Source organism: Anolis sagrei, chromosome 1, assembly GCF_037176765.1.
Source record: "Anolis sagrei isolate rAnoSag1 chromosome 1, rAnoSag1.mat, whole genome shotgun sequence".
Taxonomy (NCBI): domain Eukaryota; kingdom Metazoa; phylum Chordata; class Lepidosauria; order Squamata; family Dactyloidae; genus Anolis; species Anolis sagrei.
Window position 1 is genome coordinate 31,884,357 of NC_090021.1, and position 24,621 is coordinate 31,908,977.

General features: G+C 42.9%; 1 protein-coding gene across 2 annotated transcripts in view; it reads right to left on the reverse strand.

Annotated features, from left to right (window-relative positions):
• The window catches only part of KCNH1 (potassium voltage-gated channel subfamily H member 1), a 309,132-nt gene extending 286,373 nt beyond the window's left edge, over positions 1-22,759 (reverse strand). For both annotated transcript variants that reach the window (XR_009629959.2, XM_060754331.2), the window contains exon 1: positions 22,463-22,759. Coding sequence is in view for 1 of the 2 variants with exons in the window: in XM_060754331.2 (XP_060610314.1) it covers positions 22,463-22,535 (73 nt within the window). In the remaining variant the exon portion in view is untranslated. The remainder of the gene's footprint in view (positions 1-22,462) is intronic.
• Between the last annotated feature and the right edge of the window lie 1,862 nt (positions 22,760-24,621).

Genomic DNA, 24,621 nt, shown 5'->3' on the forward strand with positions numbered 1-24,621 from the left:
GATCTACTCATATTTGCATGTTTTCAAATTGCTAGGTTGGCAGAAGCTGGGACTAACAGCGGGAGCTCACCCTGCTCCCAATTCGAACCACTAACCTTTTCATCAGCAAGTCCAGCAGCTCAGCGGTTTAACCCACTGCGCCAGCAGGAGCTCTGAAGACATATCAGAGCCTGAGAATTACTGTTTACTGATAATGTTATCATTAACAACTATGGACTTTTGCAGAGTGAAAGTAAATCAACATTAAATGAATCTCAGTCCTTGAATTGAAAGTCAACTACAATTTATGGTAACGCTACAAATTGAGACCTCTAAGTTGCCTCATCATTAACATCCCTACTCACATACCACTCTATGGCTTCTTTCCCTCTCCTCCCATCCCAAAAAAGATTCTGTGGACATCCATGACTGGACACTTTGAGTTGTGCCAGCTTTGAAAACTTAGTTGCAAAATACACTGGATGAATTGTTTGGATATGCTCCCAATTGCTGTGACTCTAAGCCATTTGGGATGCTAAGTTCCATGCCAAAAGTAAACCCAACCTTGTTCAATAAAACTTTTGTCCAAGTACATAGGATAGTACAGGCATAGACAAACTTTGGGACTCCAGGTGTTTTGGACTTCAACTCCCACAGTTCCTGGTCTCAGGCCCCTTCCTTTTCCCACTCAGCCACATAAGCATAAGCTGCTGAGGGGGGAAAGGAAAGGGCCTGAGGTCAGGAACTGTGGGAGTTGAAGTCCCAAACACCTGGAGGGCCAAAGTTTGCCCATGCCTGGGATAGTACCTTTAAACAGAAGGTCATCAGAATTTAATATTACATTTTTCATATTTAGGGTTATAATGCTAGGATGCAACTACACACAATGACATCAAAAATGGAAGAAGCAGGAGTTCTTTGGACTATGATTGTGGCATAAATAGCTCAAGGTTACAAATGATCCATGTTTGTTTAAGGAACAACACAATTAAGTTAATTGCATAAAGCCAGAACTCCTTTTAGGATTGGGCCATTCTAATTGTTTCACATCTGACATGTAATTGGTATATGTTAACAACAAATTTCTTGATGGAAAGTGAGAGCTTGCTATAGTAGTGTGAGTTATTACTGCCATAACGAAGTCTAAATTGAACTACTGACTATTTGCCCTTTTGAACAGCCTTACATCACCTCTTTTCAATAAACATTTGTGCGCACTAGGAGAAGCAAATTAGGATCTAGGATTACAGACTTAAGTAAAGATAAAGGTTTCCCCTGACATTAAGCCTAGCCGCGTCCGACTCTGGGGGGTGGTGCTCATTTCCATTTCTAAGCCCAAGAGCCAGTGTTGTCCATAGACACCTCCAAGGTCATGTGGCCGGCATGACTGCATGGAGTGCTGCTGCCTTCCCACAGAAGCGGTACCTTTTAGTCTACTCACATTTGCATATTTTCAAACTGCTAGGTTGGCAGAAGCTAGGGCTAACAGCGGAGGCTCACCCCGCTCCCCAGATTCAAGCCGTCAACCTTTTGGTCAGCAAGTTCAGCAGTTCAGTGGTTTAACCCGCTGCACCACCAAGGGCTCCTATCACAGAGTTTTGCAACCCTAAATTCTTCAAATTTTCTAAATCTCCCCAAGTCCCACACGGAAATATACACTATCCAAAGGTTTCCCCCTGACATTAAGTCTAGTTGTGTCCAACTCTGGGGGGGGGGGGTGTGCTAAATTCCATTTCTAAGCTGAAGAGCCAACATTGTCCATAGACACCTCCAAGGTCATGTGGCCAGAATGACTGCATGGAGTGCCCTTGCCTTTCCGCAGAAGCGGTACCTTTTGGTCTACTCACATTTGCATGCTTTCAAACTGCTAGGTTGGCAGAAGCTGGGGCTAACAGCGAAAGCTCACCCCACTCCCAGGATTCGAACCACCAATCTTTTGGTCAGCAAGTTCAGCAGCTCAGAGCTTTAACCCGCTGCGCCACTGGTGGCTCACCAATATATTCTACCAAGTTTGAAAGATTAAGGACAAAGGGGAACATGTTGTGGCCATAGAGACTTTTGCTTCTTGACTGCCTGCTTTGGGTTGATGGGTAGGGAATAAGCTGGTGCAGTAAAGGCAGTTTTCCTGCTCACCCCTCCCTCATCCATAAAGTCTAGTTCTGAAAAGCCTGAGTCAGCCTGTTTATAATAGACTTGGTTGCAGACTCTACCACACTGCATCAGCATTACACTCTGTTGTTGCTGTGCGTCTTCATGTCATTAATGACTCTTGGCAACCCTATCATACACTTTTCTTGGCAGAATTTGGACAAACTAAACTCAAACTATTACACTATGCTGGCTCTCTGCCCTTATATTAAATTATATCCTTGCCCCTGTCTTTGTCTGAGACTAAAGAACTCATCAGACGAAGGGTTCCCCTCGTTTCTACACACTTTAAAAACATCTTAAAGACGGAGTCCCACGAAGCCCATCAAATGACGCAAGACTATTTCTCAGAGGGTTTTGGAGTTGGAGAGGAATCGTTTTCAGAGCTCCCAGTTTGTACTGAAGGCACTTATTTTAACGTGGAATGGGAACTGTTGGATGCCCCCACTTTAGACCATTTCAGTAATGTCAAAATATGGACATTCCTGGGAGCAGTCTTGAAATGTGCCCCAATGCTCCTTTCTCTCCATTAATCCTTTTGCATGAAAACTTTACAGTAATTTTAAACAATAATTTATTCTTCAGGAATCACATGACTTCAATATATTACCAGTTCAGTGTAGTTATATTTTCTCCCTGGGATTTCCCAGTTTTAACATAGCGAGTGGGTTTTCACTTTTAAATTACAAACAATTGGAAATACCAGGGATGGACTTCCTCAAAGCCCCGGAAGATTCTACAAGTATGTAATTATTTATTATTATTTTTATTTACCGTATTTACACCCTGCCCTTCTCATCGTATACACAGGGGACCCAAGGTGGCTTACACATAGAGGTGGCAATTCGATGCCATACAAAAATACATAGTAAAATAAACACACATACACACACACACACACACACACACATATATATACATACACATACATACACACACACACACACAATAAAACAATCATTAAAAACATATAAAACCTTAAAACCACTTCTTTAAAATCATGCAATCCAATATCATAGTCTGCGGGAGTTCCAAATTCTCATTGCACTAGTCCATATTCTCTTATTGCACTGATACGTAATTGAGCTTTAATTTTTAAATTGGTTATCTAATATCTGACAAATGTACTTATAATAATGATGATAATATAATGACATCCGCAATTTCGAAGTCTCCCCCCCTCTCTATAAATTTATATATATAAAGAATGCTGAATGAGCAGGGAACACTTGCTCATGTAATAGTTCAGAAAGTGAAGGATTTCTGTAGAATATTAAAAAGTACCTCGCATATGATGGGGTGAATATATTATCAGTTTTTTTTCCTAAAACACTATGGTAGGAAGATTATTCCCTCCGCTTTCTGCCCCAAATGGGAGGAGGTACTTAGAGGGTATGACTTGGCCAAGGTTAACCAATGGTTTCCATGGCTGAGCAGGAATGCGAACCGTTGGCTCCCAGTGTCCTAGTTCAACAGTCAACATGCTGGCTCTCTACACTTATACAAAATTCTACCCAAAAAGTACTTTAAAACAAAGTAAGTTCAATTAAAGGTGCTGGCAGTAATTCAATGGTGATTATGTCTAGCTTCTGAGTTGCGAGAGTGAACAACACTGCCACATGGTTTTCTTTTAAAGGAAAGTGAGGTGGCTCTGCCAAGGCATGTCAGGCTTACTAGATTTTACAAAAAAATAAATAATAATAAAACAAAACTCTAAACCCCAACCTGAATCTGAACTTTTTAAACAAAAACAGCCCTAGAGAACTTCAATAACACAGGAAATCACACACAACCTAATCCACCCCAGTCCAACATATTCATGCCAAAAACACTTCTGGAATTGGCTGTCACTGTGATGGACACAATAATCTATGACATTTAAACAAAAATGTGCAGTACAATTTCTGTTTCAATGGGTGAGAAGTTCCTGGACCTTGCATAGATACAGGAAACCACAGATAATAGCAAACCCTATTGAAATGAAGGACCTCCAGCCCAAGAATACCACATAGTAGCACTGGAGGACACCGAAAATGCTTAGCAATGAATGTTTTATTGGACATGGATAAATGAAACTAGAGGTACTTTGGGAGTTGTACTGTATATCATAAAAGGCTTGCAGCCTTTGTTGCACTCCAGGTCTAGAAACACCTATGACCACCGCACCACCCAAGAGTCCAGGAATATAAGCAAACAGTTTATTGTAAAAACATATAAAAAGGAAATAAAATCAGGAATTTTTAAAGGAAGATATATAATCCAAAAAGGTTTAGCAACAGGTGATAACCAGACAATAATTCAATATCTCATTTGAATTATTGCCTGGTTAATTCCAAGAACAGCCAGAAATCACAGATAAAACGTAAGTCCACAATCCAGAAGGTATAAATAGGAAAACTTGAACAGGACTACATGAACAGGAATATATTAAATCCAAAATCAAAGCTTGATTTGAATCAGGAACAAGAGAACTCAGGCTTAGCTTCTCACTTTAAAGCAGAGTTGCCTGAACTGACCTTAAGGTAAACAACTCATGAAATCATTCCATTTCCTGTGAATTTCTTTCACAACTTTCCCATGTAATCTCTCTGGATGACACAATCTATTTTCAGCTCTGATTTGTAAATGAAGACTTTTGTTTATCTCCGTAGCTACAGGAGGGTTCTCATGGGAGCCCTCCTTGTCACTCAGCTCTTCACTCAATTCCTTATCTGCTGATGCTACTTCTGACTCCCCTGAATGTCCTTGAGGCCCTGCACTTCCCAAGCCAGTCTTCTCACAGATAGAACCATCATTTCCCAGACTTGAATTTTCCAGACTTGAGAACCCATCACTTTGTGCCGCAGGAAAGCTCACAATCCTCTCTAAATCATCAGTTAAACTATCCACCTCTGGTTGATCTACAACAGCCTTTTAAAAATATTAATGAGATTTCAGATCACTGACAATTTAATAATCAAAATGGACAAGTTTATTTTTACACTATAACTCCTAGAATCCACCAATCAGCATGGCCACTGGGATTTTGGGAGCTGTAATCCAAAAAGAAAATTCTAAGCTTTGCAAAAGCACCACTAAGTGTTAAAAGAAGAAAAACACCCTCTTCAGAATATTTCTATTCCTCGCTTAAAATAAAATCCTTGTTGCATTAGCAGAAGAATAAACTCTCCAAAGAACAAATGTCTGCTCTTAACTCATGGTTTTACTTATTAAAATTGGCCCCCATGGCATAAATGTTTGAAGAATTAACTTAAATTACATAGTTACAGTCCCATCTAACTGCAACTGTAGCTTGACATAACCCACTTGGATGAATGCAGTTCAACCTCAACAAAATAATAAGAATAATTTTACATGAGGGTATTTACTCATAATTTAATGATTCTGTGCTTTTCTCTGTTTTAAATCAAAGTAATTTCCAAGCCTACAGTAGCAGCTTTGTGTCCCTTTGGAAAAGATTGAACCTCTTGAGCTCTAGTTTCTATTCAGCAAGAAAAACCCAAGTGCACCTTTTATTCCTCAAGGTGATTCATGGGCTTCTTAAATATTAATTCAAGAACTCAGGCAAATGATTGCTTAGCGTCCCTGTGCAAATTAACATTTCTACATAAACTGTATTAAATCTGGAAACTGATTGTTTGGGGGAAAATAGATGTCAGAGTTCATCTGGGAGCTGTTAGGGCACCAATGGATAGATTAAAAACAAGCTATTTCTCAAGAGGTACACAAGAAGTCACAGAAAAGTGTTGTTTTTCAGTCTTGCACTTGCTTCTGCTGAGAAATGAATAAGGGGGAGGATGTGGCTTTGCAATCTTAAAGTGCAGCCATCACTACCCAGTTTGAGTTTGGTTCCCATGAACCACTGGATGGCCCCTGAGCTAATATCTCCTTCGGTTTCCTTAGCCATTACCACAAGGAAACTCTAAATCTGCAAACAATGGTTTTGATCCAACGGTCAACAAAACAAAACTGTCTCCACCAGAAACAACTCTTTTGTAAACTAAAAGGGTCCAAATGGCCTACTAAAGACCATGCCAGCCCAAAACATGCACTGGACAGGAATAGCTCATGAAAATATTATCAGTTATTATGAGAACTATAGTCAAAATTGGAAGGAACAGTGAAGGGGGGAGTTAATAGATGGTCATCAGAAGCTCCCAGTTTTGATTGTCCAAGCCCTAGAACAGCGTTCCTCAAGCTGGGGGTCGGGACCCCTGGGGGTTCGCGAGGGCGTGTCAGAGAGTTCACCAAAAACCATCAGAAAACACAGTATTTTCTGTTGGTCATAGGGGTTCTGTGTGGGAAGTTTAGCCCAATTCTATTGTTAGTGAGGTTCAGAATACTCTTTGATTGTAGGTGAGCTAAACATTCCAGCAACTAGAACTCCCAAATGTCAATGTCTGTTTCCCCCAAACTCCACGAGTATTCACATTTGGGCATGTTGAATATTCGTGCCAAGTTTGGTTCAGTTCCATCATTGTTTGAGTCCACAGTGTTCTCTGGATGTAGGTCAACTACAACTCCAAAACTCGAAGTCAATGCCCACCAATCCCAGTATTTTCTGTTGGTCATGGCAGTTCTGTGTGCCAAGTTTGGTTCAATTCCATCATTGGTGGAGTTCAGAATGCTCTTAGATTGTAGGCGAACTATAGATCCCAGCAACTACAACTCACAAATGATAAAATCAATACCCCACCCCAACCTCACCAGTATTCAAATGTGAGCATATCAGGTATTTGTGTAAATTTGGTCCAGTGAATGAAAATACATCCTTCATTTCAGATATTTACATTACAATTCATAACAGTAGCAACATTACAGTTATGAAGTAGCGATGAAAATAATTTTATGGTTGGGAGTCACCACAACATAAGGAACTGTATTAACGGGTCAAGGGATTAGGAAGGTTGAGAAACACTGTCCTAGAACACAGCTGATACACCTCTCTTGTAGGAGCTTGGGAAGATTTGAATTGGCATTTGTATATATGAACCAAAAATGCCTCCTAGCCATTTTAAAACTGTTTTCTCCAGCTAACATCCAAATGTAAGCCCAGCCAGAGGGAAGAGATGTTGAAGTGAGTAATAAAGGCACAAATTGGAAGAACTGAACCAGCTACAATGTATATATTCCTTTCTCTATACAGTATTCCCTTTCTTCTCTCCTTTCCGCCAAACCCCAACAACCCCATTACCCAGAGAACATGGATTTGGGAATATGTGTTTTCAGAGATAATTGATTTATTGTCTCAAGGTATCATAGAATCACAGAATTGGAAGAGACCTTGTGGGCCATCCAGTCTAACCCCTTTGCCAAGAAGAAAGAAAATCACATTCAAAGCACTCCCAACAGATGGCCATCCAGCCTCTGTTTAAAATCCTCTAAGGAAGGAGACTCTACCACACTCCAGGGCAGAGTTCCACTGCTTAACAGCTCTCACAGTTAGGAAATTCTTCCTCGTGTTCAGGTGGAATCTTCTTTCTGTAGTTTGCAGCCATTGTTCTGTGTCCTAGTCTCCAGGGCAGCAGAAAACAAGCTTGCTCCCTCCTTCTGATGACCTTCCCTCATATATTTATACATCACCCTCATCATATCTCCTCTCAGCCTTCTCTTCTTCAGGCTAAACATGCCCAGCTCTTTAAGCCACTTCTCATAGGGCTTGTTCTCCAAGCCTTTTATAATTTTAGCCACCCTCCTCTGGACTCATTCCAGCTTGTCAACATCTCCCTTCAATTGCCGTGTCCAGAATTGGACACAGTATTCCAATGAATGCATTGAAGCAGGATAGTTCAGCACATCAATGTGCTCAACTCGTTGCTAGTCTGCCACCTCCCCACAACAAAACTGTTTCCTGCTATTGATGGGAAAAACCCATCAATAGTCCCTGATTGTATCATTGTGCCACAACTTGTTTGGTGTATGATCCCCATCAAGGGGCAGATTCTCTTTGGGAAGAGATAAGATACTCAAAAGTGCTTTTGCAGTTCCTTCCTGGTATTCATTGGCAGTCTTTAAACAAAGTATTACCCAGGGTTGACCCTGCTTAGCTTTCGTGATCACACAGGATCTGTTGCCTTCATAACACTGAGGTCATTATACCTACTCAATGGGAAACCAAACAACTCCTGTCTCCCTACCTACCAACCCAAATCAGTTACTGAATAGAAATGAAATACTGGTGTAATTTCACGGTGGCACAATGGGTTAAAACCTTTGTGCTGCTGAACTGCAAACCTGAAGGTTGGCAGAAACATGCAAATGGGGCTAGATAAAGGCACTCTAAGCAATCTTGCCAGAAATGCAACCAGGAGGTAACAATGCAGGCTTGAAAATAGAAAAAGCACTTCCCCAGAGCCAGAAATGAGCACTGCCTCCAGAAGCCTGAAATAAAAGGAGAAGCTTTTGCCTTTGTTTTGTGTCTTCATTGTATATGACTGTAAAGGCATTGAATTTTTGCCTATGTATGTATATGCTGTAATCCGCTCTGAGTCCCCTAGGGGAGAAGAGCGAAATATAAATAAAGAGTATTATTATTATTATTATTATTATTATTATTTGAAACACAACAAGATGAGTCCACAGCAGACACACTGCTGGTTGTTGAATAATAATAATAATTATTATTATTATTATTATTATTATTACTATTATTTCAATTGACCCAAAAATCTTCACACTGTACATTAATAATTTCCCATTTTTACTCAAGCTCCAAAAGGACAGGGAATGTTTCAAGGCAATACCCTTGAGAAATGTCTTATTCGGGGAATATAGGTGCAATACACTTCTTTAGAGGTGGATGATGAATCTAAGCAATGACTGATGGGTTCCATACCAATGGAAGGCAATAGATCTGCTGAGGCTGGTATTCTGAACTGTCCAAGGTACTGAAACCTATCCCCAAAATAATAGTTACAGTGCCTAGAAGGACTCTTTTAAAATACAGGCAAAGCCCCAGAATGGATGTACTGGCATGAAAGCCACTCTGAGATGTGTCTATTCCAATGAAAGCAGTGGGTGTCAGAGTGGCTTTCATGCCAGTAGATCCATTCTGGGGTTTCAGCTGTCACAATGCTGCCGTACAACTTGCAATCAGTTATCAATTTGCAATCAATGTTGTCCATATATGGTTGGGAAAGGCTTTTCAGAACTTAAGTGAACATGGACAGGCTTTAGCACAACATGTGGAACTCCATTTGGGGTGGGGGTGGAATTCAATTTAATTTAATTACATTTTGAAAAGGCGTGTGCACCTGGACATAAAATTTACAACATGGACCTGCGAACACTATTAGAACGAAGCTACCCGTGCCATGAAGAGTCCCAAGACATTTTTAAGAATGGTAAAAAAGTTAAACTTGGGAAGTCTGATCTGGCCACAGTGGTCCACGCTCTTGTCACATCCTGAATAGATTACTGCAATGCACTCTATGTGGGGTTGCCTTTGAAGACTGTTCGGAAACTTCAACTAGTCCAACAGGCGGCAGCTAGACTACTCACCGGAGCATCATACAGGGAGCATACCACCCCCTGTTCTGTCAACTCCAATTCCGAGCACAATTCAAAGTGCTGGTCTTGACCTATAAAACCCTATACGGTCCAGCATACCTGTCCAAACGTATCTCCTTCTATGTCCCACCTCGGAGCTTAAGATCTTCTGGGGAGGCCCTGCTCTCAGCCCAACCTTTGTCTCAAGCACATTTGGTGGGGACGAGGGACAGGGCCTTCTCGGTGGTGGCCCCACGCCTGTGGAATTTGCTTCCCGGGAATATTAGGTCATTGTCATCCCTCCTCACCTTTAGAAAAAAAGTTAAAATGTGGTTGTGGGACCAGGCCTTCGGGCAATCAGGTTAAAGGACAATTGATGATGTTTGACTATGGCTTGGAAGAGGATTTGGATAGCTAAATAGCCACCAGACTGGCTATAGCTAAATAGATCGTAAGCATACTGTTTTAATCTTTATTTATTGATGTTTATGTTTTAATTGTTATATTGCTATTTTATATTTTATGAAGTGGCACTGAATTATTGCCAATTGGAAGCCACCCTGAGTCCCCCTAGGGGTTGAGAAGGGAGGGGTTAAGATGTTCGAAATAAATAAATAAAATAAATAAAACTTAAGGGGGAAGTTTTAGATCACTCTAAATGGCATTCTAATGTACATTTTTAATTCACATTTATTATTATTTTAATAATATAGGATGTTTTGCCACAGTTTCGTGTACCCACAGGGCAGCTGCATTTACTTGATCTTGCCTATGGTCTGTGGTTACTTTGTTTTCCAACATCCTTGTCTTTCCCTGCTTTGTACACATTGGCCTGTCCTAGGCTCCGGCTGCTCCTGCCACAACAGTCTAAAACAGGATCAGGATGAACCAAGAATGAACTCTTATATAAGGCTATTGCAAATAACTAACCAAAGCAGGTTTAAATTGTTCTTTTCCAGAGTTTAGCAAAAGTAGCCTGTTTTAGTATAAACTATGAAGCAGGACTGGTTTATGTATACAACACCATCAATATAATTTCCAGGAGTTTTATAAACAGGAGGACACCCCACACCAGCAAACATCCTATAATTTAGAAGTCCAATACTGAAGAAAACGCCAAAAGGAGAAAGCAAGTAGACACAAATAGGTTATACTGAATCAAGCAACTACATGCTTTGATTTAGGATATAGATAAAGTGGACTGAAGACTTAGGCCAGACTTCCTATATTCTAGCTGTTCCACACTACAAATCCCTTCATTTTCAGCTCTTCAGGCACATGTGGAATGAACATGATGGAAGTAGTAGTCAGGCCTATCTGGAGGACAGAAAATATATGATACTGGCTTAGCCCAGAAGCACTAAGATGACAGACAGTTTGATGAGAAACTGGAAATAACAATAGAGGTTTGGTAGCACCTCATAGATCAGTGGTTCTCAACCTTCCTAATGCCGCAACCCCTTAATACAGTTTCTCATATTGTGGTGAACCCCAACCATAACATTATTTTCATTGCTACTCCATAACTGTAATTTATTTATTTATTTATTTATTTATTTATTTGGTACACTTGTATACCGCTAATATCTCAGCCTAAAACGGCGACTCATTGCGGTTTACAACATTTAAAAACAACAATAATTCCGATTAAAAAATATAAAACACATACATGTACAATACACAGTATTGGGCCACCAATACAGACCAATGCATCTCTTAGTTAAAATCATAATCCAATTTCGTTGTTTGTGATTGCCAGTCCGTGATCCAAAAACTTCATCGCATCGGATTAGCCGAATGCTTGCTCAAACATCCATGTTTTCAGTTTTTTCCGAAATGCCATCAGCGAAGTGGCTGATCTTATCTCTATAGGGAGGGCATTCCAAAGCCGCGGGGCCACCACAGAAAAGGCCCTGTCTCTCGTTCCCGCGAGCCGCACCTGTGAAGCAGGCGGGATAGAGAGAAGGGCCTCTCCCGAAGATCTTAGGGTCCTGGTGGGCTGATAGGCCGAGATACGTTCGGATAGATATGCAGGGCCAGAACCGTTTAGGCCTTTAAAGGCCAAAGCCAGCACTTTGAATTGGGCCCGGTAGCTAATCGGTAGCCAGTGGAGCTGGTACAGCAGAGGAGTTGTATGCTCCCTGCGCCCTGCTCCTGTTAATACCATGGCTGCCGCCCGTTGGACTAGTTGGAGCTTCCGGGCCGTCTTCAGAGGCAACCCCACGTAGAGAGCGTTGCAGTAGTCAAGGCGGGATGTAACCAGAGCGTGGACTACCGTGGCCAAGTCAGACTTCCCAAGGTACGGTCGCAGTTGGCGCACAAGTCTTAACTGTGCGAATGCTCCCCTGGTCACCGCCGAAACCTGGGGATCCAGGCTCAGCGATGAATCCAGGATCACACCCAAACTGCGAACCTGTGTCTTCAGGGGGAGTGCGACCCCGTCTAACACAGGCTGTAACCCTATACCCTGTTCGGCCCTGCGACTGACCAGGAGTACCTCTGTCTTGTCTGGATTCAATTTCAATTTGTTCGCCCCCATCCAGACCGTCACAGCGGCCAAGCACCGGTTCAGGACCTCGACAGCCTCCTTAGTAGCAGGTGGGAAGGAGTGACAGAGTTGGACATCATCTGCGTAATTTTGCTACTGTTCTGAATCTTAATGTAAATATCTGGCATGCAGGATATATTTTCATTCACTGGATCAAATTTGGCACAAACACTCGATACTCGATACACCCACATTTGTATACTGGTGGGGTTGGGGGAGGATTGATTTTGTCATTTGGAAGTTGTAGTTGCTGGGATTTATAGTTCACCTATAATCAAAGAGGATTCTGAACTCCACCAAGGATAGAATTGAACCAACCTTGGAACACAAAACTTGCATTACCAACAGAAAATACTGGATGGGTTTCATGGGCATTGACCTTGAGTTTTGGAGTTGTAGTTCTCCTACATCCAGAGAGCACTGTGGACTCAAACAATGATAGATCTGGACCAAATTTGGCACTTCCCACACAGAACCCCCATGATCAACAGAAAATACTGTGTTTTCTTATGGTCTTTGGTGACCTCTCTGAAACCCCCTGGTGACCCCCCCCCCCCTTCCAGGGTCCCAACCCCCGGTTTGAGAAACACTGTCATAGATCTTCCAGGTGGATGTTCAAGCTTTAAAAGAAGGTATATTTTAGAAATGGCATAAGCTTGGTTTCCAAGTACATTCCATGTTTTTTTCAAAGACACAGCCGTATAATCGAAATATCAGTATGCAAATGGATCTTGTAGCACCTTAAAGGCTAATTGAAAGAAAGAATTTAGAAACATACGCTGCCATAGACTAAGTATAGCTTCTCTTCACTCCATGTGTCTGAGGAAGCAGCTTTAGTCCACAAAAGCTTGTGCTACCAACTGTGTTCTCTTACTTGGTCTCTAAGGTACTATAACATCCCTTTGCATTCATGTTTTCCTGCCTGAGCACATTTTATTTGTTCAGGTGTATAAAATGAATATACCCAAGGGGTTGGCATTATGGCAGCAAGGTTGGTGTTTCCACATCTTTGTGAGGAAATATTTTGTATACACACAGAAGGTCTCAGATTCAGTCTTCAGAAATCCGGAAATGAGTTCAGCACCTGGGACAGCACCTTTAAAGCAGGCGTGAGCAAAATTGGGCCCTCCAGGTGTTTTGGACTTCAACTCCCATCATTCCTTAAGCTACTGAGAGGGAAAGGAAGGGGCTTGAGGCTGTTAGGAATGATGGGCGTTGAAATCCAAAACACCTGGAGGGCCAAAGTTTGTCTATTCCTGCTTTAGCTTAAACAGCTAAGGGGAAAAAGGGAAGGGTCTGAGGATGTTAGGAATTGTGGGAGTTGAAGTCCAAAACACCTAGAGGGCCAAAGTTTGCCCATGCCTGCTTTAAAGCCTGGATTAAAACCTGAGTAGAGCCAACACCCCACTGACAAGAAAGGGGCCACTGGGAAGCAGGTAATAAGAAGCACTTCTATAGAAAGCCACTGACAACTTGGACAAGAGGGAAACATTAATAATCTGACTTTCCAGAAAGCAACATCTGATGTGTCCTCCAAGGTGCCAAGTTGCTGCCTGTGGCAAAAGACAAGATGCCATCCTTCCTCCCCCGTTCACATCAATTCAACACAGAGAAAACACCTGACCTTTTAAATCCTTCATCGCTGATCAAAGGTGATCAACTTCCACTACGTCTAAGAACATCTAACAATTAAAAGCAAAGTGTATCGCACAAATATATTAAGGTTGTCCCTGCTTTGTGATTTCCAGCATCTGCCATCTGTGGCAGCTGCTTCACTGTCCCTAATGGGAGGGCCAGTCCTGTCAGTCAGTAGATCATCTCCAGAGAATCCTCATATATACAGCTATTTGCACAGAGAACTTTCTACATGCAGATAAGAGCTTTTCATTTTATTAACAAATTAATTAATGCCAAAGTTTTGGTAGCTGAAGAGCTTGGGATAGTTACTTTTTGGGCTCCGAATCTTGTAGTTGTGTACTTTCAAGTCACTTCCAATTTATAGCAATCCTACGATAAACATATCATTATAATTATTATTATTACTATTATTATTATTACTATTATTATTATTATTTGAAACACAACAAGATGAGTCCACAGCAGACAAGATCAGTATGCTGGCTGTTGTATTGGATCACATGTCGGACACTTCCCAAGTGTCTAGGACTGTGTGATGTATCAGTGAATAATGCATGCAGATCCCAGTAAGGTGGCCTTCTGCAGCTGGCAGATGGTAATTTTGTCAGGGCTGATTGTGTTTAAGTGCAGGCCAAGGTCATTAGGCACTGCACCCAGTGTGCCTATCACCACTGGGACCACCTTTACTGGCTTGTGACAGAGTCTTTGCAGTTCGATCTTTAACTCCTCACATTATTTCAGCTTTTCCAATTGTTTCTCTTCAATCCTGCTGTCGCCTGGGATTGCAACATCAACAATCCATACTTTGTTTTTTAACACAATCATGAGGTCAGGAGTATTGTGCTCCAAAACTCTGTCAGCCTGAATTCGGAAGTCCCAGAGGAGCTTGACATGTTCATTTTCTGTAACTTTTTTCAGCTTGTGATCCTACCAGTTCTTTGTCGCAGGCAGATGGTATATGTGGCATAGGTTCCAATGAATCATCTGAACAACGGTGTTATGACTCTGCTTGTAGTCTATTCTTATTATTCTTATTATTATTCTTATTATTCTTATTTTGCCCTTCTCCCCTTGTGGACTCAGAGCAATTAGCAGTGTAAACAGATACTGGCAAACATTCAATTCCTTTTTACAATATAATGAGACACACAAACACAAACAAAGGCAGAGGCTTCTCCTTTCATTGCCAGCTTTGGAGGCAGTGCTCATCTCTGACTCTAGGAAAGTGCTGTTCTCCATTTCCAAGCTAAGGAGCCTGCATTGTCACCTCCTGGTCATGTGACCAGCATGACTACTGGGAGCATCTTATACCTCTCCTGTCGAAAAGGTACCTATTTATCTACTCACATTTGGATGTTTTCGAACTGCTAGGTTGGCAGGAGCTGGACTAACAGTGGGAGCTCACCCTGTCCTTCTGATTCGAAATGCTAACCTTTATGTTAGCAGTTCAGCAGCACAAGGTCTAACCCATTGCACCACCACAGTCCAACATGGTGCCACCACGGCCCAATATAATAGCGTCTTCTTGGCGAGAATTGTTCAGAGGAGGTTCACTGTTGCCCTCCTCTGAGGATTGTTCAAGCTCACTGAATGGGTTTCTGTGACTGAGCAGGGATTCAGACCCTAGACTCCCAGAATAACACTCAAACCACAGCATCATACTAACCCTCCAAAATCTTGCTAGTGGGGCTAAAGGGAAGCTGCACTTTCTCTTGGGTCACAAAGTGGTGATGAGGGAAGGCAGACAAAATTAGAGCTCTGAGAAGCCTATTTCAGCAATATCTTAAATCCTCAAAACTGTACTGCTCATTGCCTTCTTGCTCCAACAGTGACCACTATCAAGGGCCCTTCTGCACAGCCATATAACGCAGAAAATCAAAGCAGAAAATCCCACAATATCTGCTTTGAACTGGGTTATCTGAATCCACACTGCCATACATTCCAGTTCAAAACAGATAATGTGGGATTTTATTCAGCTGTGTGAAAAGGGCCCACGATGCCACCTGGGAAATGCTGGGAGCTGCAGTCCAAAGAGCAACTTTCCAAAGCTTTGGGTAAATACACAAAGCAGCTACCCCTGCATTAACCCCCTGGTCTCTATAAACAGGGCTTGGAAACCTTTCACTCAAAGGAAGTCCTTCTCTAGTACAAACTATTATCAAAAAAGCATTATCTTGGGGAAGGATGTTTCAGAATACATGCTGGGGGGGGGGAAGGATTCTGAGCCACTGAGTTTGCAGTGTTTTAAGCCCTATGAGAAAGCCTATGTGAAATTAGAAGCTACTCAGCAGGATTGGCCTAAGGCATTTTGCTGCCTGAGGCAAAACATTCACTGGCATCCTCCTGTTACCACCTATCAAACCAAGGTTAATGGTATTCAAAGTCAGCCAATTTTTTTGGCAGCTAAGAAAAATCCCAACACATGCTTCTTCCCCTATTTGGCAGTAAAAAAATACAACTATAAAAAAATTAATAATAGTTTGATACCCTTTCAATGTGTTGTCCTTTGGGCTGACAATCTAAAACTGGATCTCTGATATGGCTACATTAGGCATGGGCAAACTTGTGCCCTCGAGGTGTTTTGGACTTCAACTCCCACCATTCCTAACAGCCTCAGGACCCTCCTTTTCCCCCTCAGCCGCTTAGTGGGCTGGGAGCTGAAGTCCAAAACACCTCGAGGGCACAAGTTTGCTCATGCCTGGGCTACATCATCCTGCCTAACAGGAAGGCCGGGTTTGCCATTCTAAAACTCTGTAAGCAGGCAAGGAAAAATACTGATAATGGAAAATAGGATTGGCCCCAATTTCACAAGGAAGAATAAAAAAAAAGCAGCAGAAGCCAATTACCACTGAGCGCTTTCTTCAAAATGGCATTTTAATGACAATATTATTCAAACGCCAAAGACAGGTGCTAGGAAGTTGGATTTCTGAATATATTTTTTTTCCTATTTTAAATCATTGGTGCTGACTAAACGGCATGTTCGTCTGCCAACCAGGGAATAATCTAAGGAAAGGAAATCTTTCGCTGTTGCAGAGTTAATGGCAAATGACACTTTTGCTCTTCTCCCAAAAAATATTTCATTTGGAAAGATAAGACTGGGGGTCAACTTGAATTTTAATAGGACATCTGAGTATGGGCTAATGTTATTGATAATGTTTCGCAGGGAGAATGCCATAAAAGTACTATTTCCTCTATGAAGTCACGTTTTGAAAAAATGGCAAAGGGTTTGTGGAAGTTATTAAAGTGCTATATCTGCCTTATCATCCTGTCGCTGGATTTTTTTTTCTTCCCCAGCGAAATACAGCAGCAGAGTGCCTTCCCAATTTGGACTGCAGCCCTGCATCTCTCTCATCAATACTTGTGCCAATAGCCCTTGTTCATTCAAGTAGCTGCAATTAATCAAAACGAAAAGGCAAAAGGAAGGAACTGGGTCATATGCCTATGAACGCTTAGCACGCCTAGCACGGCAACTACTCCCTTTGAGAGAGCAAAGGGAGAGGACCTGGAAGGGGATCCTGTGCCTTTAAGAGCTCTGTAGGAGAAGAAATTTGGACAGCTTGTCTTGCAGGGGTGGTAAAATCAAAACCTGCTGTAATTTTCTATTCTGATAGGAGTTAAAAGTACAGGATCCCAGCCCCAGCATCTGCTTTGCAAGGCAGCACACTTGCACAACCCTTCATCACTGTGGTTATGAAGGCTGTGCAAAAGTGGGGTAGAGATCCTCTTAGGAAGGAAATAAACAAATTCAGACCTCTGCACAAACAGACACTTCAACTTCAGGCTCAAAACCAAGTTAACTCAGGGTCCTTCCACACAGGCCTGTATCACAGAATATCAAGGCAGAAAATCCCACATTATCTGCTTTGAACTAGGTTATCTGAGTCCACACTCAGATAATGTGGAATTTTCTACCTTAATACTCTGGAGTCTTTTAAACAGAGGCTGGATGGCCATCTGTCAGGGGTGCTTTGAATGCAATATTCCTGCTTCTTGGCAGGGAGTTGGACTGGATGGCCCACGAGGTCTCTTCCAACTCTATGATGCTATGATTCTATAATTCTGGGATATAGGGGTGTGTGGAAGGGTTCTCAGGTAACTCATTTCAATCAAACTAGTGTAAATAAGGCTTTAAGATTTAGATTAAGTCAGCGTTTCTCAACCTGGAGGTCAGGACCCTTTGAGGGATTGTGAGGGGAGTGTCAGAGGGGTCACCAAAGACACACTATTTTCTGTTGGTCATGAGATTTTGTGTGAGAAGTTTGGCCCAATTCTCTCATTGGTGAGGTTCAGAATACTCATTGATTGTAGATGAACTATAAATCCCAGCAACTACAACCCACAAATGTCAAGGTCTATTTCCCCCAAACTCCATCAGTGTTCACATTTGGACATATTGAATATGAGTGCAAAGTTTGGTCCAGATCCATCAGATCCATCCATGATGCTCTCTGGATGCAGGTGAACTACAACTCCAAAATTCAAGGTCATTGTCCACCAAACCCTTCCAGTATCTTCTGTTGGTCATGAGAACTCTGTGCGCCAAGTTTGGTTCAATTCCATCTTTGGTGGGGTTCAGAATGCTGTTTGATTCTAGGTGAATTATAAATCCCAGCAACTACAACTACCAAATTACAAAATCAATCCCCCCCCCCCCCCCCCAGTATTCAAATTTAGGCATATCAGGTATTTATGCCAAATTTGGTGTAGTGAATGAAAATGCATCCTGCATATCTGATATTTACATTATGTTTCATAACAATAGCAAAAGTACAGTTATGTAGTAGCAACTAAAATAAGTTTATGGTTGGGGGTCACCACAACATGAGGAACTGTATTAAGAGATCACAGGATTAGGAAGATTGAAGACCACTGGATTAAGTGGTATATGGACCTTCTCATTCCCCCCCCCCCCCCCCCCAAAAAGTATGTGGCTGGAGGGAAATAGACTAAAAAATCCAAAAGCGAAGGATGAGTTCCGGCCCCATGTTTGTTTATTTCTGTGTTTGTTTGTTTACCACTGTCACCTCCCTGCTTTGTTTACCAAGACAAAGCTCAGGTTGCTTGTCTGGAAGTGTAAATATGCAATTAGTACGTCTCTTTTAAAAATAAACAACACACCACTAATCTTAACAAAGTATTATTATCAGACATTTCATTATAGCCTTTGACTAGAACTATTTAAATATTTGCTTTAGCCCACTTGAAGTATCCAAATCAACTCCCCAAAACTTGATTTCCTCTAAAAACAAACAGACTTGGATTAAGGAATGTGCTGGATTCTGCGATCTGGAAACCTAAAATTCCCAACCTTTTTCTTGCATAATAGCGCTTCAGTTTAACAGAACATCTACACTACAGAATTAAAGTAGTTTGACACCAATATGTTGTCGAAAGCTTCCACGGCTGGAAACACTGGGTTGCTGTAAGTTTTCCGAGCTGTGTGGCCATGTTCCAGAAGCATTCTCTCCTGACGTTTCTCACACATCTATGGCAGACATCCACTTGCCTCAAACAGACACAAGTTCTTTCTCCCACCCTGGACATTATTCCACAGATATATAAACCTCACAACCTCTGAGAATGCCTGCCATAGGTGTGGGTGAAACATCAGGAGAGAATGCTTCTGGAACATGCCCATCCAGCCCAGAAAACTCACAGCAACCCAGTTTGGCACCACTTTGCCATAGCGCACTGCAATTGAATCATAGTAGATATAGTTTTAGAAAGTCTTTAGCCTTTTCTGCCAAAATGTGTAGGTGCCTCATCAAACTACAAATCCCAGAATTCCATAGCACTGAGCTATGGCAGGCAAAGTTTGTAGAAGCACCTAAAGAAAAAGCCCTGCCAGAAATTAATATTGGTCAATAATTACTATACATTGCCACTATTAATTTGCAAGTACAGCAGACTCTCAGTTAACCAGAACTCAGGCAACCAGAACTCTCAAGCAAACAGTCAAAAATAACTAAAATTGTATACTGCATTCACAAAGCTGTTTTTATAATACCATAAAACTGTGTTACGTTAAGTTTGTCTTTGTGTTGCTGAAGGCTTTCATGGCTGGAATCACTGGGTTGCTGTGAGTTTTCCAGGCTGTATGGCCATGTTCAAGAAGCATTCTCTCCTGATGTTTCACCCACATCTATGGCAGGCAGGCATCCTCAGAGGTTGTGAGGTCTGTTGGAAACCAGGCAAGTGTGGTATATATATCTGTGAAATATCCAGGGTGGGAGAAAGAACTCTTGTCTGCTGAAGGCAAATGTGAATGTTGCGATTCGCAGGAAGCAGCCAGGCTTTGAAGCTGCAAGGCTACTTTATGCTAATAAAGGTGGCCAATTGCAACATTCACACCTGCCTCCAACAGACAAGAGTTCTTTCTCCCACCCTGGACATTATTCCACAGATATATAAACCTCACTTGCCTAGTTTCCAGCATACTTCACAACCTCTGAGGATGTTTGTTTTTTCATGTTAGGAGTGACATAAGAAACTGCAAATCACTTCTGGTGTGGGAGAATTTGCCATCTGTGAGGATGTTGTTCAGGGGATGCCTGGATGTTTTACCATCCTTGTCGGAAGCTTCTCTCATGTCTCTGCATGGGGAGCTGGAGCTGACAATCAGAGCTCAATGTGCTCTCCCCGGATTCGAACCTCCGACCTGTTTGTCAGCAGTCCTGCTGGCACAAGGGTTTAACCCACTGCACCACCGGGGGCTCCACCTCTGAGGATGTCTGCCTTGCTACCTCATCACACTAGAGAATGAATCCACTTTAAATCCAGTTTCTGCCTCCTGCAGAATTCTGGGGTTTGTAGTTTAGTGGGGCTGTTAAAGTCTACTCCCTAAACTACAAACCCCAGAATTCTGCAGGAGGCAGAAACTAGATTTGAAGTGGATTCATTTTATAGTATGATGAGGTCCTAGGATGTGGGTGAAACATCAGGAGAGAATGCTTCCAGCCCGAAAAACTCAAGAGTTTGTGTTTCCAATACATGGCCTTCTCACCCAGTGTTTTTAAACTTTTTAATCTTTGCTACCAGCCCTGCCCACTGTGATTTATTTCCTGTGTTTAAATTATTGTGACTTTACATTGCTTGATATTTATTTATATTGTTTATTGTATTTTATATTTATATTTTATTGTCATATGTTGCTTATTTGCATTGCTATATTGTTGGGTTTGGCCTCAGGTAAGCCGCCCTGAGTCCCCTTGGGAAGATGGTGGCGGGGTATAAATAAAGTTTATTATTGTATTGTCGAAGGCTTTCATGGCCGGAATCACTGTGTTGTTGTAGGGGTTTTTGGGGGGCTATATGGCCATGTTCTAGAGGCATTTTCTCCTGACGTTTCGCCTGCATCTATGGCAAACATCCTCAGAGGTACTCTGAGGATGCTTGCCATAGATGCTGGTGAAATGTCAGGAGAAAATGCCTCTAGAACATGGCCATATAGCCCCAAAAAACCTACAACAACCCAAAGTTTATTATTATTATTATTTATTTGTCTCAGTCAATACAGCATTGCTGAGATGATATAGCATTACTTTGGCCTATTTCCAACAGTAACTCTCATGCAACCAGAAACATTTATTCGGCATCTACCCATCCAAATTGAGGGAGTTTATTGTTTGGCTGAGGTGAGGAACCACTTCTCCACTCCTAGGCTACACTGCAGAAGTGTCTATCTCAAACATGGGTAAACTCGTGCCCTCGGGGTGTTTTGGACTCCAACTCCCACCATTCCTAACAGCCTCAGGCCCCTTCCTTTTCCCCCTCAGCCGCTTAAGCAGCTGAGGGGGAAAAGGAAGGGGCCTGAGGCTGTTAGGAATAGTGGGAGTTGGAGTCCAAAACATCTGGAGGGCCAAAGTTTGCCCATGCCTGATATATCTTCTCCCCCTTCTTCAGCTTTGCTTTCTTCCCCTCCTTTTGACAAACAGCCCAACCAAACCTAGCAAAGCCCCAATTTCCTCAGCACCAAAAGGGACATGGTTGTTGTTTTTTAAACCCTCTGCGCTTGGAAATGTCACCGTCTCCGTGTGCGGGTGATGTGTGCCTTTTGGATGGGTTGTCCTCGAAGTGGCACCTTGCAGGGGATGTGGAACTGGAAGAAAGCCCAGGCAAAGGAGGAGAGAGGTTTCCCCCACCTTTCTCTCTTCCCTCTCCCTCTCTCTTTCTCAACCTCCAGCCTCTGCAAAGGAGGAAAAACTCCCAGGTCTGCATAGCACCAAAACCAAAAGGAAGGAGGGGGCAGCCCATGGGTGGAGGGGAGCAGACAGGCGCAAGGAGGAAGAAAGGAAGCGGAGGAGGGTCTCCTCCAAGAAAGTCCCCTGAAACATACACACAATGAGGACTTGGTGGTGGTAAAGAGGATGGTGGAGGTGGTGATGAAGGTGATGAAGATGATGATGGAAGTGGTGGTGATGATGATCCCACTCAACCCATCACCCCATACATTGACAAAAGCTGCCCCTCCAACCTCTCAAAGACTATCTCCATTGGCCGCCTCTCCAACCTCTCAAGACTATCCCCATTGGTGGTCTTCTTTCTCCCCAGACTTCTTTCTCCAGGTAGGACCCCAGAGACCCAAAAGTCGCCCCACTTGGAGTCCATCCCAAGCAGTTTCCATCCCACCTCCTGAGGACCCCCCCCCCTTCTCCTCCTTACCGTTGGACCTCCGCACAATGTTCTCCAGGAAGGTATTCTGGGGAGCCACCAGCCCTCGCCTTCCCCCAGCCATAGTCAAGCGGGTGGGCTGGAGTCTCTACCGCGCTGCCTCTCCGCGCGCCTCTTCTCCCCCTTCGCCTCCTCTTCCTCCCCTTCCTCCCCTTCTTCCTCCTCCTCCTCCTCCTTCTCCCTCTTCTTCCCGCTCTGTGCTCCTCATGGTCCCCGTCGAGAGGCTTTGCAGCATCAGCTCCTTGCTTGCTCCGAGCCACTCGCCCGCCCTGGCGCTGCAATCCCCGCCGCGACGCGCCGCCCGCCGCAGGAGACCTGTCCGGCAGCGCCCTCTGCTGGCCGCTCTCGGAACTCCCCGGCCAAAGGAGGCGATTGGCACTTGTTTTGAGATACTACAATACAAGCGTTTGTTTTGGGGGACGAGGGGTCTGGTTGAGACTGAGTGGGAACAGCCAGTGGACTGCAGCGCCCCCTGTAGACCTTCAGAAGAAAGGACAACCACCAAGAGTCTTGTGGCAACTTTTCTTTCATAGAATCACAGAGTTAGAAGAGACCTCATGGGCCATCCAGTCCAACCCCCTGCCAAGAAGCAGGAAAATCGCATTCAAAGAACCCCCGACAGATGGCCATCCAGCCTCTCTTTAAAACAGGAGTCCTCAAACTATGGCCCAGGGGCCGAATACAGCCCTCCAAGGTCATTTACTCAGCCCACGCTCAGGGTCAACCTAAGTCTGAAATGACTTGAAAACACACAACAACAACAAGAACAACAACAACAATCCTATCACATCAGCCAAAAGCAGGACTCACACTTTCATGGTTTCTTCCTTTCTGTTGAAATTGTCCACATGGTTTCTTCCTTTCTGTTGATGTTTGTGGATTTCAATGGCTTCTCTGTGTAGTCTGACGTGGTTGTGAGAGTGGTCCAGCATTTTTGTGTTCTCAAATAAAATGCTGTGTCCACTCTCACAACCAACATGTCAGACTACACAGAGAAGCCATTGAAATCCACAAACATTTGGACAATTTCAACAGAAAGGAAGAAACCATGAAAATGAACAAAATCTGGCTACCAGTATTAAAAAATTCTAAAATTGCAACAGCAAAAACAGCAGAGAGAAAAACAGGCAGGGACATCTAATCACCTTTCAAGAAGAGTTTGCTCCAGGTACAGTCAGCCCTTTGTATGCTAATCAAGGTGGTCAGTTGAAAGATTCACACCTAGCCCAAGTTACAAAAGCCCTTTGTCTCACCCTGGTCATTCCACAGATATATAAACCCCCTTTTTCCCAGTTCCAGCAGACCTCACCTCTGAGGATGCTTGCCATAGATGCAGGCGAAACGTCAGGAGAAATGCCTCTAGAACATGGCCATATAGCCCGAAAAAAACCATAAGAACTGAGAGATTCAATGCCAATTTTTGACATACAAACATATACAGACATACACAGAGGCTATTTAACTTTTCTGGCCGCCGGACGCTGTCGCTTTCATCGTCCATCTGCGACGCTGATGAAGCACTTCCGCATTCCCGCATGCTTCCCCGCTGGAATGCTTTGCTGGAGTCTTCTTTGTGGCCTCATAAATCAGTTAATTTAGCCTCCCCACACTTTAAGGTGGTACCTTATTTTCCTACTTGACAGATGCAACTGTCTTTCGGGTTGCAAAGGTCGACAACAGGCTACACACAATTGGTTGGAAACCCACTCCAACCCGGGCTGGCTTCGAACTCATGACCTTTTGGTCAGAGTGATCTTAATGCAGCTGACACTCAGCCAGCTGCGCCACAATCCCGGTGCACTTCCCATTGAAATACTATATTTGCTAATTGTTCGTTAAAATTTGTTCAAATTGTTCATTTTAATTATTTTTAATTATTGTATTGCTTTTAAGTGTTTTTGCACTACAAATAAGATGTGTACAGTGTGCATAGAAATTCATTCATTTTTTAAAAAAATATAATCTGGCCCTCCAACAGTTTGAGGCACTGTGACCTGGCCCTCCATTTAAAAAGTTTGAGGACCCCTGCTTTAAAAGAAGAGAGCCTTCACCACACTCTGGGGCAGACTTCCACTGCTGAACAGCTCTCACGGTCAGGAAGTTCTTCCTAATGTTCAGATGGAATCTCCTTTGTAGTTTGAAGCCATTGT